General features: G+C 40.7%; 1 protein-coding gene across 6 annotated transcripts in view; it reads right to left on the bottom strand.

Annotated features, from left to right (window-relative positions):
* The window catches only part of EPB41L4B (erythrocyte membrane protein band 4.1 like 4B), a 196,316-nt gene that overhangs the window by 14,849 nt on the left and 167,882 nt on the right, over positions 1-13,585 (bottom strand). For 4 of the 6 annotated variants that reach the window (XM_087759587.1, XM_087759548.1, XM_087759584.1 and 1 more), the window contains 3 exons: positions 11,479-11,547; positions 7,336-7,499; positions 875-5,712 (listed from right to left, as the gene is read on the bottom strand). In XM_087759587.1, the coding sequence (XP_087615713.1) occupies positions 5,643-5,712; positions 7,336-7,499; positions 11,479-11,547 (303 nt within the window). In that variant the 3' untranslated portion in view covers positions 875-5,642. Of the gene's footprint in view, positions 1-874; positions 5,713-7,335; positions 7,500-11,478; positions 11,548-13,585 lie in introns of those variants that run through there. The other 2 variants (XR_015705195.1, XM_087759559.1) reach the window with 2 other exon arrangements.

Genomic DNA, 13,585 nt, shown 5'->3' with positions numbered 1-13,585 from the left:
AACTAGGTTTGCTGGCTTGATAATCAATTTTCTTGGTATAAATTGAGTACTGATGGAAGAACGTTGATTTGTTGCTCCCTCTGCTTTCCCTGCATAGAGATTAAAAATAGATGAATACCCAGCTGGAGAAATTGGGATGGGATCATATTCCTTCCAAATATAGAGTTTTGGCAACCTCAGTAAATGGGGTGAACGTTACTGGGATTTCATTTCATAAATGCGCTGGGAAAGTTAATGTCAAAAACGTCCTCATTTAGAGATCTTTCAACAAAAGAAAATGGAAATGCTTCATTCTGAAGCAACTTTTCATTTAGACATTTAAAGAATGGCAAAATCAAGGGCAAAAATCGGAGTGAAATGTTTTAATTGTGTTGAAACAAAAAATATTTACAAGGAACAGGCTTTGTTTGTTGGGGTTTTTTGTTTGTTTATTTTTAAAATTTTCCTTCATGGAGCAGTTTAATAACTTGGGGTCTCTCAGCCCTGTGTCAAAAGACAGATTTCTCCCCACCCCTTCCACTCCAGTAACGCTTTTCCCCACCTTTCGAGCCCCAGCTGAAAGACCAGCAAGATGCCATGTTTCATGTTTCTCTACCTTGATCCTGCCAGTGTTTTTCCAGCTCTGGTATTCAGCAAAGCATGCCCCAACTAATGACCTGCCAGACGACTGGCACCCTCCAACGCCGGTCTGTAACTTTAAGCTGGAGAAAACCCTCGGGGCTTTTTAAAGAAATCCTTTGTTTTTTCCTTAGGAAGTTTTTTTTTTTATGAAGGTGGATCCACTTTATTAGCAATCAAACGTTTCCTTTAATTGGCACACTGCCCCGTGCCTCCTAAATGACTGATTTGACTACAAATTGCTCAGACTCTGTGATTCATTTTTCATCTCATTTATTGCAGGCATGAATACAGGAACAGGTAAACAGCTGAGCCGTAAAAGTGTCTCTCTCGGCATGTTTTCAACAAAATGCCATCACACACTGCCTGATGATACACGCTGCTACTCAGATGAAACAAAATGGTGCGAGCAATCTTACTTTAAAGCTGCTACCCACCAGTCAAAGCTGCAGCTGCCCAAGAAGCCTTCTCCACTCACCCTCTCCCTTCCCTCCTTCTCCACATCATCTGCAGGTTCTTTTACGGCACTTAACTTTACAAAACACAGTTGTGAGGCTGATCTTACATGCAATTACAGATCAGCCTCAGTATATTTATTGCAAACTCCTTGAACATCAGGACATTAAAAAAAAAAAAGGAAAAAAAGAAACAATATCCCATTGCATAATTACGAGTAGGTTTTTGTAGCCAATGAACCAGAAATGTATTCAGGAAAAAAAAAACAAAAACCAAAAAAAAGAAAACCAAAGGATATTTGTAAACAGTTCAAAAAAACCATGATGCTGCCTCCAATGAAACATTTCACTGCATTGCCAGCTCTGTTTCAAACGGGCACGTAGGCATCCTGTTGCAAGAGAGTTGTGAAGCCACAAACTGAAACTTCGGTGGAGTTAATTTTCAAACATTGCACTTTCAGGGTCTAAGTATGTTTGAAACATGAAAAATCTGCACACACTGTGGGATCTGATAGAGATGTGGGATCTCAAACAACATTTCTAAAGAAAACCTGGTTATTCCTTTTGAAACAAAATAGTGAAAACAGCTGAACCACACAAAAACAAAGCACAATTGGTTGGCTTCCATAAGAGACTGCAATATGAGAAAATATTTAACTCCTTGCATAGCTATTTAAATGGCCAATAAATTTTGCTGGAATCACCCAAACATGACAACATTGCATTCTGCCGCTTAGAGACTTCACGCTGGAAAGCTGGGATCTGCTGACCGGGTCGGAGCGTCACTCGGGGCACTGTCAAAAGCCAGGCCCCCCCGGCAGGCCTTGCCAGCGTGGCTAGAGCAGGAGGTTTCATCAAGCAGCTGCTCCCCGACTGGGCACAGCTATAACGATGCCTCTGTGCTTACGCCACTGTAAGTTACCCCAGCTTTCTGTTCTGCCCATAAGGGATAAAAGCTGTTCTGACAACAGGGTGTTTCTGGTAGTGTATTTACACCTAACGCGCAAGGCTTTTGCTGGCAGAGCTACGTTGATCACAAATCGTACCTCAAAGCACCCCTGGATGATGTAGCCGTGTCGGCAAGGGTTTGCAACGCAGGCCTAACCAGAGGGATGGAGAGCAGAATTCATCTCACTTAACCTTAAGCAATATAAAGGTAGACATTTAAGTCAGAGGCACCTCCAGAAGGCAGTTCCTTGGATCTCTCATCAGGCGAGAGTTGGGCATATTAACATTAGGTGAGATGAACCCTTTCCCAGGAGCGCTGAAGAGACGAACTCTGTTCAGCCCCCCTTTCCTCTCACCAGTTCTGGAGACCGTGCTTCAGAAGGCTGCTGTTGAAATGAGTTATCTTTACACGTGTCAATGTATATGATAATGATAGCCTGTGCTGGGCTTCATGCTGCCACAACGATGTATGCAAGCTCATTAAAGCTAGCTCAGATACTTCTGCACTATTATATAGACATACCCTCAGGCAGAGTATCCTTTAACACCTGCAAAGTTAAAGTCTAGGGGCAAATCTAGACTATCTGCCCCTCAGCATATGTTCACGTTGACATTGTCTTGTTTACAGTAGTTTCGGGTAACTAACACTGTCATTCCCAACCAGAGGTGAGGCAGGAGCGTTTATTCAGAGGATGTGAAAACTGAGAGGCTTAAGCGTGGCTGAAGAAGGTACATAGTAAGAAAGAACGAGGTGATGACATTCCGCAGTTAAAAGTCTCGTTTGATATCAGTCAAACGGTTTTAATAAAGCTCCATTAGACTGCAGAATAGGGAACGGTGGCAGCCAGTGGATAAGACACTAAAACAAGACAAGGCAACGTACTTGAGGTTGTTCTGTGGAAAATGTCCCACGGGAAATAAGTGGCCACGCGAGCCTTTCCCTCTTCTCCTGGTGGGAACCAAGGAGGGAGGAGTCTCTGCTCTTTCTCAGCTACGCCACAGCACGCCTTAGCTGTAAAGACCTGGCCACTGTAAAGTAACCTTGGTTCACGTTTCTTGTTTTCCAGTTCTATTTCAGCTGAAGAATTTTTATACAACGGGAGCAAAACGTTGCATTTAAAATAATAAACTAATAGCTTGTTTACGAGCCAGAACATCTGATGGGCTGGTCTGGGTCAGGCGTTCCGTTTTGCTAAAGGCTTTTGCTTCTGTGACCAGACTGCCCTAATGCGGGTAACTGGATCTGTTTGCCCCAAAACCTGAAGGCATATTGCGGGGTTCCCCAAGTCCACTCCATGGCAATCAGTACGACTGAAGTGTACGTTCAGATCTGTTTTTTCCAGTATTCCTTAGTAATGACTTTGTGAAACTGCCGCCGGGTCACACACAACTGGGGGTTGCCTAACAGCAGGCAGTAGACCAGATTCAGCTAGAGTCAGTGCTGTGCCGTCCTCAACCTTACTTTGCTTTCCTCACCCAAAACAGCACCTCTAGTTACAGTTTTCTTTTATTCGTTCTTCACAACGCTCACTTTCGCTTGGGTGCAGACAAAACGTGCTGCCGCTTCTCCCTCCCCGAGTACCTTGCGGGAAGTGGTGAGAAAAGAGTAACAGGACATGGGAGATGCAGCCTTTTGTGTCTGTTGCATTTTCCCCTCCTTTCTGATTTCTTCACAGGGATTTAATGTTCCTAATCCATTTTTAATAACCTTGGATTGATGGAGTGGTACATTAAAACATAAGGAACAGAAGTGTCCTGGCACTGTAACTAGAAGACGGACAGGGTACAAGTCGTATCTGATTACCCAGCAAAGTCACCTGAGTGCTCTGAAACCTGCAATCCAGGTGTGTTTCTACGGCTCCTTGTGCCCATTGCACACGTTGAGCTACTTCATTTCATTTTGTATTGTGAATTTCTAACTAACGCTTGTGCTACTTATTTTGCCCCATTTTATGGCAACCGGAAAGGTTTGGGTTTGGTGGATTTAACTGGGGAGCCTCATGCTAGTTTCTTGTCCCAGTAAATATAAAATAGACAAGTAATTTTAAACCTCCACATTACAACCCACAGTCCTACAATGCTCTCAAGACTTCTCATTTCAGAAAAAGAGCACAAGCTAACTCTGAAGGAAACCCAGTCTCACAGCAATCACTTCCCAGCCTCCACACAAACTGCTTAAGCTGAGATAAAGCCATCGTAATCAGTATCAAATTAAGGGCAATCTTTTATCTTAATACAAACAAGAGAACACAGTGTACAGAGTATCAGAAAAATATACATCTTCAGCCATACAAAACGCACAAAAGCTTTCCTGTTGGAAGAGTACCTTGTAGCTGACAGTCAGTTGTTGGTAGCTTTCTAGATGACCCCGCACTACTGAACAGGGGGAAACGGAGAACAACTTTTTTTTCCTAGGGAATAGTTGGTAGTGTTACCTGTATACCATAAACACCCTCCCCGGGAGGGCGGTTCTGCTAGCACTGGACCACCCACCCCACCTGATGCCTGAGATAGCCCCACTGAACGTAGAGGCTGCCTGCATGCCGGAGGTGAACGGGACGTACAGCCAGGCGTACCCTCCGCAGGTTTGCCAGTACACGCGTGCTGGTTAGTAGAGTGAAAAAATGGGTATAGACACAGCTATGCCATAAACTATCATTGTTATTATTCTTTAAAGTGATCAATCAATTCGTATCAGTCAGGAAGGTGGTTTATCTACCCAGGAAGGCAAAAATCCTCCCTGCATGAGCTATGTCCACACCGCTGAAGCTCTGCAACCGTCAATGCTGGGGCAGAAGCTGTCTGAGTGTGGGCGAGCCCTAATGCCTAGGCAACCTGGAGAAGGTAAAACTTCTCACTTAGTTAAAAAAGTCAGTATCAAGCTAGAAAGTCAGTAGCAAATTACTTTAAACAACTTGGTTTTTTCATTAATGGAAATACGGTAAGATTTAGTTGAAGGTTTAGGTCAAGATGACAAACTATAGGGAGTGTTGGGTGCGTATACCTGTATGGTGGGGTGTCTTTCCCCCCTGCAGCTATTTATATCTCTGAGTAAAGGTTAAGGTTAGGAATTTAATAAGACAGCCGTTTATTTTTCTGTGGAGACTAACAGTCCTGGGGTTAGGATGTAATAATCATTCTTCTGCTTTAAAAATGGTTCTTTAACAAATAGCAGTAGCTCATTGCAATTTTCAGTTGTACAAAATGACATATTTTCTATGTTACTATCAAAATATTCTGCATAACATTAATTTCTGTGCACTTATTAACATATGTACAGAACAGTGTTTCCCAATAGAAATCAGTATGCTCCTTGCTGATCCTTTTTGCCCTAGATTTACCAAAACCAAACCTGAAATTAATTGTGTTAATAGTATAAAATCTCAGGAGAGATAAAGGACTGAAGGTTTATTTCCCAGCAGCAAATGAATAAAGGAACTCCTTCAAGTTAAAGTCTAGCCGAGACTTAATTTTAACCAACCGTGGTGAATCCAGGCGAGCCAGGAATATCACACATTTTCCCGATGCATTATGTTGAGTACACAGAAGCAGAGGAATGTAAACAGACAGAAGGCACATGAAAGGCCCCAATCCATTCTCCATCTGACGGAAGTGCGAATTTCATAATTCTGTCATCAAGAGTCTTTTCATCATTTTCTCTCTCTCAAGTTCACGCCTCAGAGTCTCAGCGCTGTGTAATTAATGCACAAACAGCCAATTATGGGAACAACAATAAGTCTCAGATTTCAATTTAAAATAATTAACATTTTCAAAATACCAAAGGAGAGGAAAAAAGGTCAAACTCAATTCAGTGAAAAGGCTGATAACTGATGGCTGATTCAAAAGCAAGTACCGCTTGATATTTCTGAAGAGCAAACAGAAGCAAGAAAAAGGACATAAAAAGACCCACATCGCAAAACAGTTTATGACTTAATCTCGCCCCCATTAAAGGCTACGGATTTCAAAAGAAGCTGGACTAGGACTCTCAAAACGAGACAGCTACAGTAAATGCCATCACAAAAGACTGGTATTACAGCCTTCTGCTCCTCTGCATGGTTTGATATTGGGGGCCATCTACATACTCTGACTTTACTACAGTCCTACTTCATGTGCACACATCAGGGTGTGGGAAGCAGAGCCTGAAGTCCTTGCTCTAACACAACAAATCATCCCAGAACCCGCATGCTCTGCAACACTGGCAATGCCTTGGGTTAGCGACCTCGTTTCTTAATAAATAGCGTAGGGAAAAAAATCCTGTTTACTATGTTGTTCTGAGAGTTAAGTATCTAACGCTTGTAAAGCAGTTTGGAGATTTAAACTGCAGTGCAGAAACCTTGCAGCCCATTCATAGACAAGGAGGGGTGGAATCACCCACTTGTGCTTGAGACATCCTACAGAAGCTGAGTTCAGCACTACAGCTTCAGAATTACATTTTCACTGGAACAATAAATTTTTAGATGAGTTAGCAATGTTGAAAAAGTGTGCAGGTGCAATTAAACCAACATCTGCAAAAAAAAATTAACAAATGACATTGGGAATTGACTGTGAATCCAAAAGTAAAAAAGGCTAATTTATTATGATGCCCAAGAAATACTTTTCTCTTCAACATAAGCCTAGGACTTTTTTTTGCTCCAGAATTATTGAGTATATCCACTCCTACATTTGTATTCAGTAAATTATCAGCTTGGGAAATTCAGCTTTGATTAAATTCTGGAATAAAAAGCCAGCATGCAAAACTGGTAGGATGGAAGAATAGAAAACTGAAAGCAAGCTGCCTGTGGAAAGATGGGGTGGCTTGTTGTTTCTCTGAGAAACTACAAGACAGACCACTGTAACTTGACATTACTAAAAAAAGAAAAAAAAAAGAAAAGAAGAAAAAGAAAGAAAACCAGTACCTGTTTTTCATTTAGAAGAGCAGACATTTCTCAACCTCAGCTTTCCCTCATGGACATTTAATTTCAAAAACCAAATTGCAACAGCAATTATTAAAAGAAAACCTTCGCGGTTTAGACAAAATGACTTGCCTGAGGAAAATCTGCGCAACCCGTTCTCTCCAGGCCATTGGCCATACAAATGGTAGGTTGCTGGCTGCAGTAGTTAATTAAAGTAGTTTTTCTCTCAGAGCAGATATGAGTTATAGGTATTTCTTTACATAACCCACCTATTCTGAAGTAGGTGTCAAGCAGCAACTGGAAATCTTTTGGTATCAGGGGAAACAGCACTTTATGGTAATTACGATAGAAAAAGAGAAATCAAGCTGATTCTTTTAATACAGAAAGCATCACAGTATTTCTGTGAAAGAACTGCACAGTACCTGTCTGCCAGCGAAATCGGTTTATGCGACGTATATACTGTCTGGACCGTTGGAGTTGGTATAGTCTCCGCCAAAGATCTCAGTATGGGTGATGGAGTTACCGGTGTTATCTTAGGAGATGACTGCACTGCACAGCATTGTAACTTGCTGTCTGTAAATTCTGCCTACAAAAAAATGTATACAGACACGGAAAGAAAAAAAGCGTAGATTAGCTTCTACTGCTCTTGCTAACTTTCACCATCCATTTCATTGCCAAAGACTCAGTAACAGCAACTAATAACGAGAGCAAACGGGAGGCTGTAGCTATAGCTGCTCAGCACAACCTCCGTAGATGCTGAAGAGCCACCTCTTTTGATGGCTTTTTCAGAGGTATGCCCAAGGGACAAGCCTGACGGCAACATGCACTACGTGAGATGAAACTCCACGTACGGGACTGGCAGCATTCAGATGAAAGACATAATCAGTTTGGAGAATGCCACTTATCATTATTGCATTTACTCTAAAAATAAGGCAGAACACTGACCAGTGAGATTTCTGGACTATTCTTCAGAAAACCTATACAATTTGCTGGTGGGTCCTCTGACTACTCTGTTTTGTAACAGCCAGGAGCCCAGACTTGTACGGGTCCAAGTTTCAAAGTCTCCATCCCTTTCCCACATTTGCTAACTGGAACATGCCTCAAGAGAAATATTCTGCAGTATCTAGTGACAGGCAACGTTAAAGCAATATTGGAAGTGCTGGTTTAAAACAAACAGCAAGCAACCATCTCTTGTCTTTCAGGTGAGGCATATTAGCGCTGCAGTATTACAGCAAAGACTGGGCCAGCCTATACAACTGGAGAGGGAGGATGCCTAAAAATAAACCAGCCCTGTCTTGCTTTTTGGCATGGACTATTTCTCATGCCAAACCACAGTGGCTAGTGCCTGTGGTGTATGTATGACCCTGACCTGGGAAGAGCACAGAGCAACTCCAGTTTGTCAGCGCGTCAGGACCATTAGGATATGCTCCTACTGGTATCAGCTGCATTTCTTTCTTGACAACTTTTTCTTCTGAACTTGGTTCAGACTTCGAAGCAGGGAGGAAGAAAAGTCACCATCATAAGGGAGCGTATGATATTTATCCAGCTATTTAAATAGCAACTTTTTTTTCTTTGTCTAAATTATATCTCGAATTCTGCAAGCCACATAGGATTAATACTAAACACAAACTGATCAGTTTAATCAGTGGGACAATTATTTGAGCCCAGGAAAGAATGGCTGTATTAGGTTTGCTTGCTTATTGTCATTTTTTAACATACCTCTGTTCATGTTTCAGCTAAAAGCATCTGATATGCTTCAAAACAACCTTTGAAGCAGAAGGAATTCCATTAATTCCACAAAATTAGTAAAATGGAAAATGTAAAACCAACTAAAGAAACTCTCCCTCCAACCCTGGCCAATGATGTGTGTAAATACAGACTAATACAATCTCTTCAAACTTCTCTGTCATTCAGCTTTTAAAACTCAACCTTCCAGGCTACAGGGATATCAAATTTGGTGTTCCTCACACAGGATCCTCGTCCCAGCATGAGAAGGAGGCACCACTCTGTGAAGCTGATGTAAATTCTCCCAGCCTTACTGAAATCAGCAGAGCAATGACAAATGACACTTGCTGAAGATTTACCCTGAGCCCTAAAGTGTGTTTGCTCTGGATAATGGTTTTACGGTATATATCCAAAGCATCTTTTTATATATATCTGCTTGCACAGTATGTTTGAGCCAAATATTTAACTGGTCTAATCAGATATCATTTCATTAACTTAAGTCTATGTGACTCATACCAACCTGAGAATATGGTCGTCAAGCCTGTCATTTCTCTATGGGAGTCTCTGAAATTCAGAGGGGTTCCTGGCATCAACATTCCAGGCAACCAGGTTCTCGAATTTTTCCTCTGATAAAATCAACACAATTGCATATACACCACCAAATTAGTAGCCCTACACAAAAGGTAAAGCCTTCCAAATGTCACCGTTCATAACTTTTTTCCTCTTAATAACATTTCAATGTTTTGTTCCAAGCAAAAAAAAAAAAAATGTGAAGGGGAAGCAAGGAAAAGAAAAAGAAAAAAACCAAACAAACAAGGAAAGAGAGTAACAAATGTTACTGTTTGGAACTGTGTGTGATCATTCAGAGTTAGATCTGGCTGCAAGCCCTAGCACTGATCTAGACCCTTCCCTTACGGCTCCCACTTGCGGTGTAGCTGCCCTCAAGCCCTCGCAGAGCCTGCGCACCAGGACAAACTGAAACGCTGCTGGGGAGAAGCACGTCTCTTTGGGCTGGGACGGAGAACCGTGAAACACAGGACCAAAGTGTAATTAACCTTCCTGATTGTTTTCCCATCTTTATGCAGTCCTCTAGGTAGCTGCTGGTTTATCATGGATATTTGTACATAATTTGCTTAAAGGAATGTACGATGGATCACACGCTATTAGATTTTTATTGTAATGGTTTTTAAATATTTGTGATCTGGATTCTGCTCTCCACCCTGCCCAGGGAAATGGGACTCTACAGGGAGAGGAGGGAATTTCAGAAAGATTAGTTTGAACTTTAGTTTGCTTCTTCTCTCCTGACAGAGCATAACAAAAAACTCAACATTTGAATTTGCCACAAAAGAACCATTTTCTGCAAGACGGAAATTTCTGTGGGAAAGTATATCAGGGTAGCTTCTGTTTACATTTTGAAGTTCTATCACCCCAATGATGAAAAAATATTTTATATAGCCCTCCTAAATTTTGCTTTCATCATAACTGTCATAGGCAGAAAAATAATTTCCTGACAATTTTTACCAATTAGTGGGAAAGCTATTTTGGGAGCATCTTTTTGCTTATATAAAGTAGTATTATGAAAGACACAAACACTATAACTTTAGTTTAGCTTTTACCACAATTATACTATCCAGACTTGACTGACCTAGTGAAAACTTGCTGTGACATATTCCCGTGTATTTTTGAATACCTTTAAACAGAGCTCAACAGTGGCACTGACACGGCTTGGGGAGCCTAACTCTAACTTTAAAATACCTATTTGGAGAAAACCAACATTTAGATCAAATCATGATTAGGTTTATTGTGAAAGAAAAGCCTCTTTCTTTAAACCATTAAGTGCAGACAGTTACTGCACATGGCCCAACAGTGACTGAAGTTACTTGTCTCTGATTATATGCCAGATATAGATTGCTGCTACCAGTAAAAGTTAAGGTTAAAGTCTGAAATGCTTCATTTTGTGAATGTAACTTTAAAACTATAAGTCAGTTACTGTGGTTTATAATTATAATCAGAGAGTGTTTCTTATAGATCGGAATCACTTCTCACACTGGAAAGGACAGAAAGGGTTATAATTGGTCCCACATGACATACTCAGTTATATCAAGCCCTCCAAAAATCTTTTAAAATGCTCTGAATTGCCTGAGTAGATAATTTTGTCATACTTATTACATAATGTCTCTACTCTTAAAGTAGGACTTAGATTGGACTTATTTTTTAAATTGTCAAATAATTGTTTCCTGTTTGTCTGTTGTTTACCTTACCAAAAACCCTAAATCCCAACTTCTGTGAAAGTTTAACAAGAATTAAGTTCAATGCTTGATTCAAGTTATTAAGTAAACCTGGGAGTTTATACAAGGATAACACTGTAGTCATCAGCACACTAACTATAATTCTTCCTTAAAATCCAGATGTCAATTCAATGAAAATCAGGACCCTTCTTGTGATGGCACAGCAGGCAGTTTCAGGCAGGAGGCCATGCAATTGCTAGACAGAGGACTAAGTCTTCCCACTCCCTTATTGCTCCTTGGAAAGCTGCTATGGAGCTTCACAAGTGTCCTCTACAGTCCTGAACTGAACAACATTTTGGAACTGACTGCATTAGTGATGAGCCTTGACCTTTGACTCTTAGTCCTCTGTCTAGTAAGCAGCAATGTCTGAAGGCAGGCAAGTTAATTATTTGTATAATGGGAATATTTGACTGATTTTCATTCTGATTTCTACTTGAAATTTATTTTTTTTATTTTTTTGAGGACTACTTAGCGCGTAAGTTTCTGACACTGTTAAAAAATCAGTTGGAATTTTGTTAAATACTCAGTTTTTTAGTTGCACGTTCTACTTACAGAAAACTGTGGTACTGTTGTAAAAGGATCGAAAAAAGGATTAGATGTATCAGCAGGGAATGTCTTTATCTTTAAAAAAGATAAAGAAAAAGATGTTACTTTCAGAGCATAAAAATGCAAAAGAAAAAAAAAGCAGCAAAGCATTGCAACTACAGTGACATATCCAACAAATAAGAGCAGTTCAGCAGTGCTTGGACCAGACCAAAAAAGACCTCTCCAAAAATGCATACAGAAACCTGAGGATGAATAGTCAAAGCATACATATGAAAACCCGGTAGACTAATTTTACCATGTAATTAAATCTGTTGTGCAAATATGGAGCTGATTGCATACAATGTATCTTCCAATCCTGTCAACAGCCATTGGATCATTACCTGTTTCTTTCAGCCAGCACTACGTTTTAAAATACGTAATATGAAGTGCAGGAGCAAATTCTGCAGTGCAGGAACTTTGGGTAAAGAACTTGTGCTTTACTTACAAATTTCCAGTTTCACAGTTGCTGCCAAAGACAATCATGTAAGGTGGGATCGAAAGAAAACCATGTATAAAAAAGGCACCAGGGACAACTGTTTGTTTCAGGCAGCTAGGAGGTCCTGTGTCAAGAGGAGGGCTGTGGATAAAGGATGACCTTAGGAGGGTTTTTTGAGAGGTGCCTGGAGACGGAGAGGTGAGAGACCAACACGTCCATGTGCCGAGAAGCCTGAGAGCTCCCAGGGCTCGGTCCATGAGCGTATGGTCACCGGTATGACCAGGCCCTGCTGGAAGTCACTTCCACCCTTAAAATCACTTCAAACATTAACTGAAATTGAAGAAATATTAAAAGCAGCAACAATCTCTGTCCCACTTCATTGTGAATGCTGTTTCTCATGATTTTCCTCTCTAGAATGGAGACTTATTCATTTGTTCACAGAGAGAACAAAATATCAAATAAAGGTATCAATTTTGAACTGCACATCATGCTTTCCATTTGGAAAAATGCATTTTTTCACTGTAAAAGTGTAGTTTCTGCTTTTAATATAGAAACTGCTGTGCATTTGTTTGCTATTGCATGTCTTCAAGCATAATTCACTAACTACAGCTATATAACTCTTGTTTAATAATGAGGAAAGCTACCCGGAGGGCCCTGAGCCCTTGTAGGCCAAAGCAAAACCTGAAATTATGACGTCGAATATAATCAAGTAAATGTATAGTGTTTATTTTGTAAATAAAATAACAGAAAACATATTGGCTTATAAGGATGCCAAGGGAAATTAACAGCCATCTGTAGGCCCACTTCTGCAAACATGTGGAATTAATCTTGGCTTTAATTGTCAGGCTTCTTACACATGAGGCGTATGGATGGCAAAGATACAGTTAAGCATGTAAATACCTTTTTAACAGAATAGAGGTATTTGTAAGTCCATTACACAGGCGCAAATGAATAAACTGTGCAAGGGAGAAATTCTTTTAAATCACAATTTTCTAGGCAAACATATTAAAGAAAATTTCAGACTCCTTTTATAGTCCTATATTCATGTCTGTTAGCAAAGCGTATGTATACTACATTGCCGATTGAACCTACTCATTTGCTCAAAGCAATAGCTCCTTGCAAGTTTGTTATGTTACGTCATACCCAGAGCCAAGTCTGTCAACGCAAAACGTGGACAGCTGTAGCACATCTCACTCTTCTGAGAGACAGCAAATACCCGTGAGCCCAAGTTGTCATTCTCAGGTTACGAAGAGTGTACAATATGATGTTACAGTACAAAATACAAGTGCACTCCATTACAAACACAATCTTTGAGCCAAAGGCAAACAAGGATGGGAAGTTAGTTGCTCATATGCAGTATGAGTTTGGTATGCTACAGCCAAAATCTCTCTAATTTTTCAGGTTGGTCTCGTTAGGGAAATGAAGCACAGTTACTGAATATAGAGAAGAAAAATGACGCAGAACAATATTTAAGAGCCCACTGGGATTTGGGACCAGAGGCGCATAAGGAGAGTCAGCCCTGATTGCATTCTGCGGCACACAGCCATGCAGAATACTCTCTTGCAAAATCAGTACGGTGCAATCTGTGGACGTGCCTGAGGCCAGCCTACGCATCAAAGACAGCAAAAATGGTTAATC

Source organism: Nipponia nippon, unplaced genomic scaffold (assembly GCF_047370975.1).
Source record: "Nipponia nippon isolate SJK-2023a ecotype South Korea unplaced genomic scaffold, ASM4737097v1 scaffold_1, whole genome shotgun sequence".
NCBI lineage: Eukaryota > Metazoa > Chordata > Aves > Pelecaniformes > Threskiornithidae > Nipponia > Nipponia nippon.
Note: the sequence above shows the minus strand (reverse complement) of the source record. Positions and strands in the feature narration are given on the sequence as shown.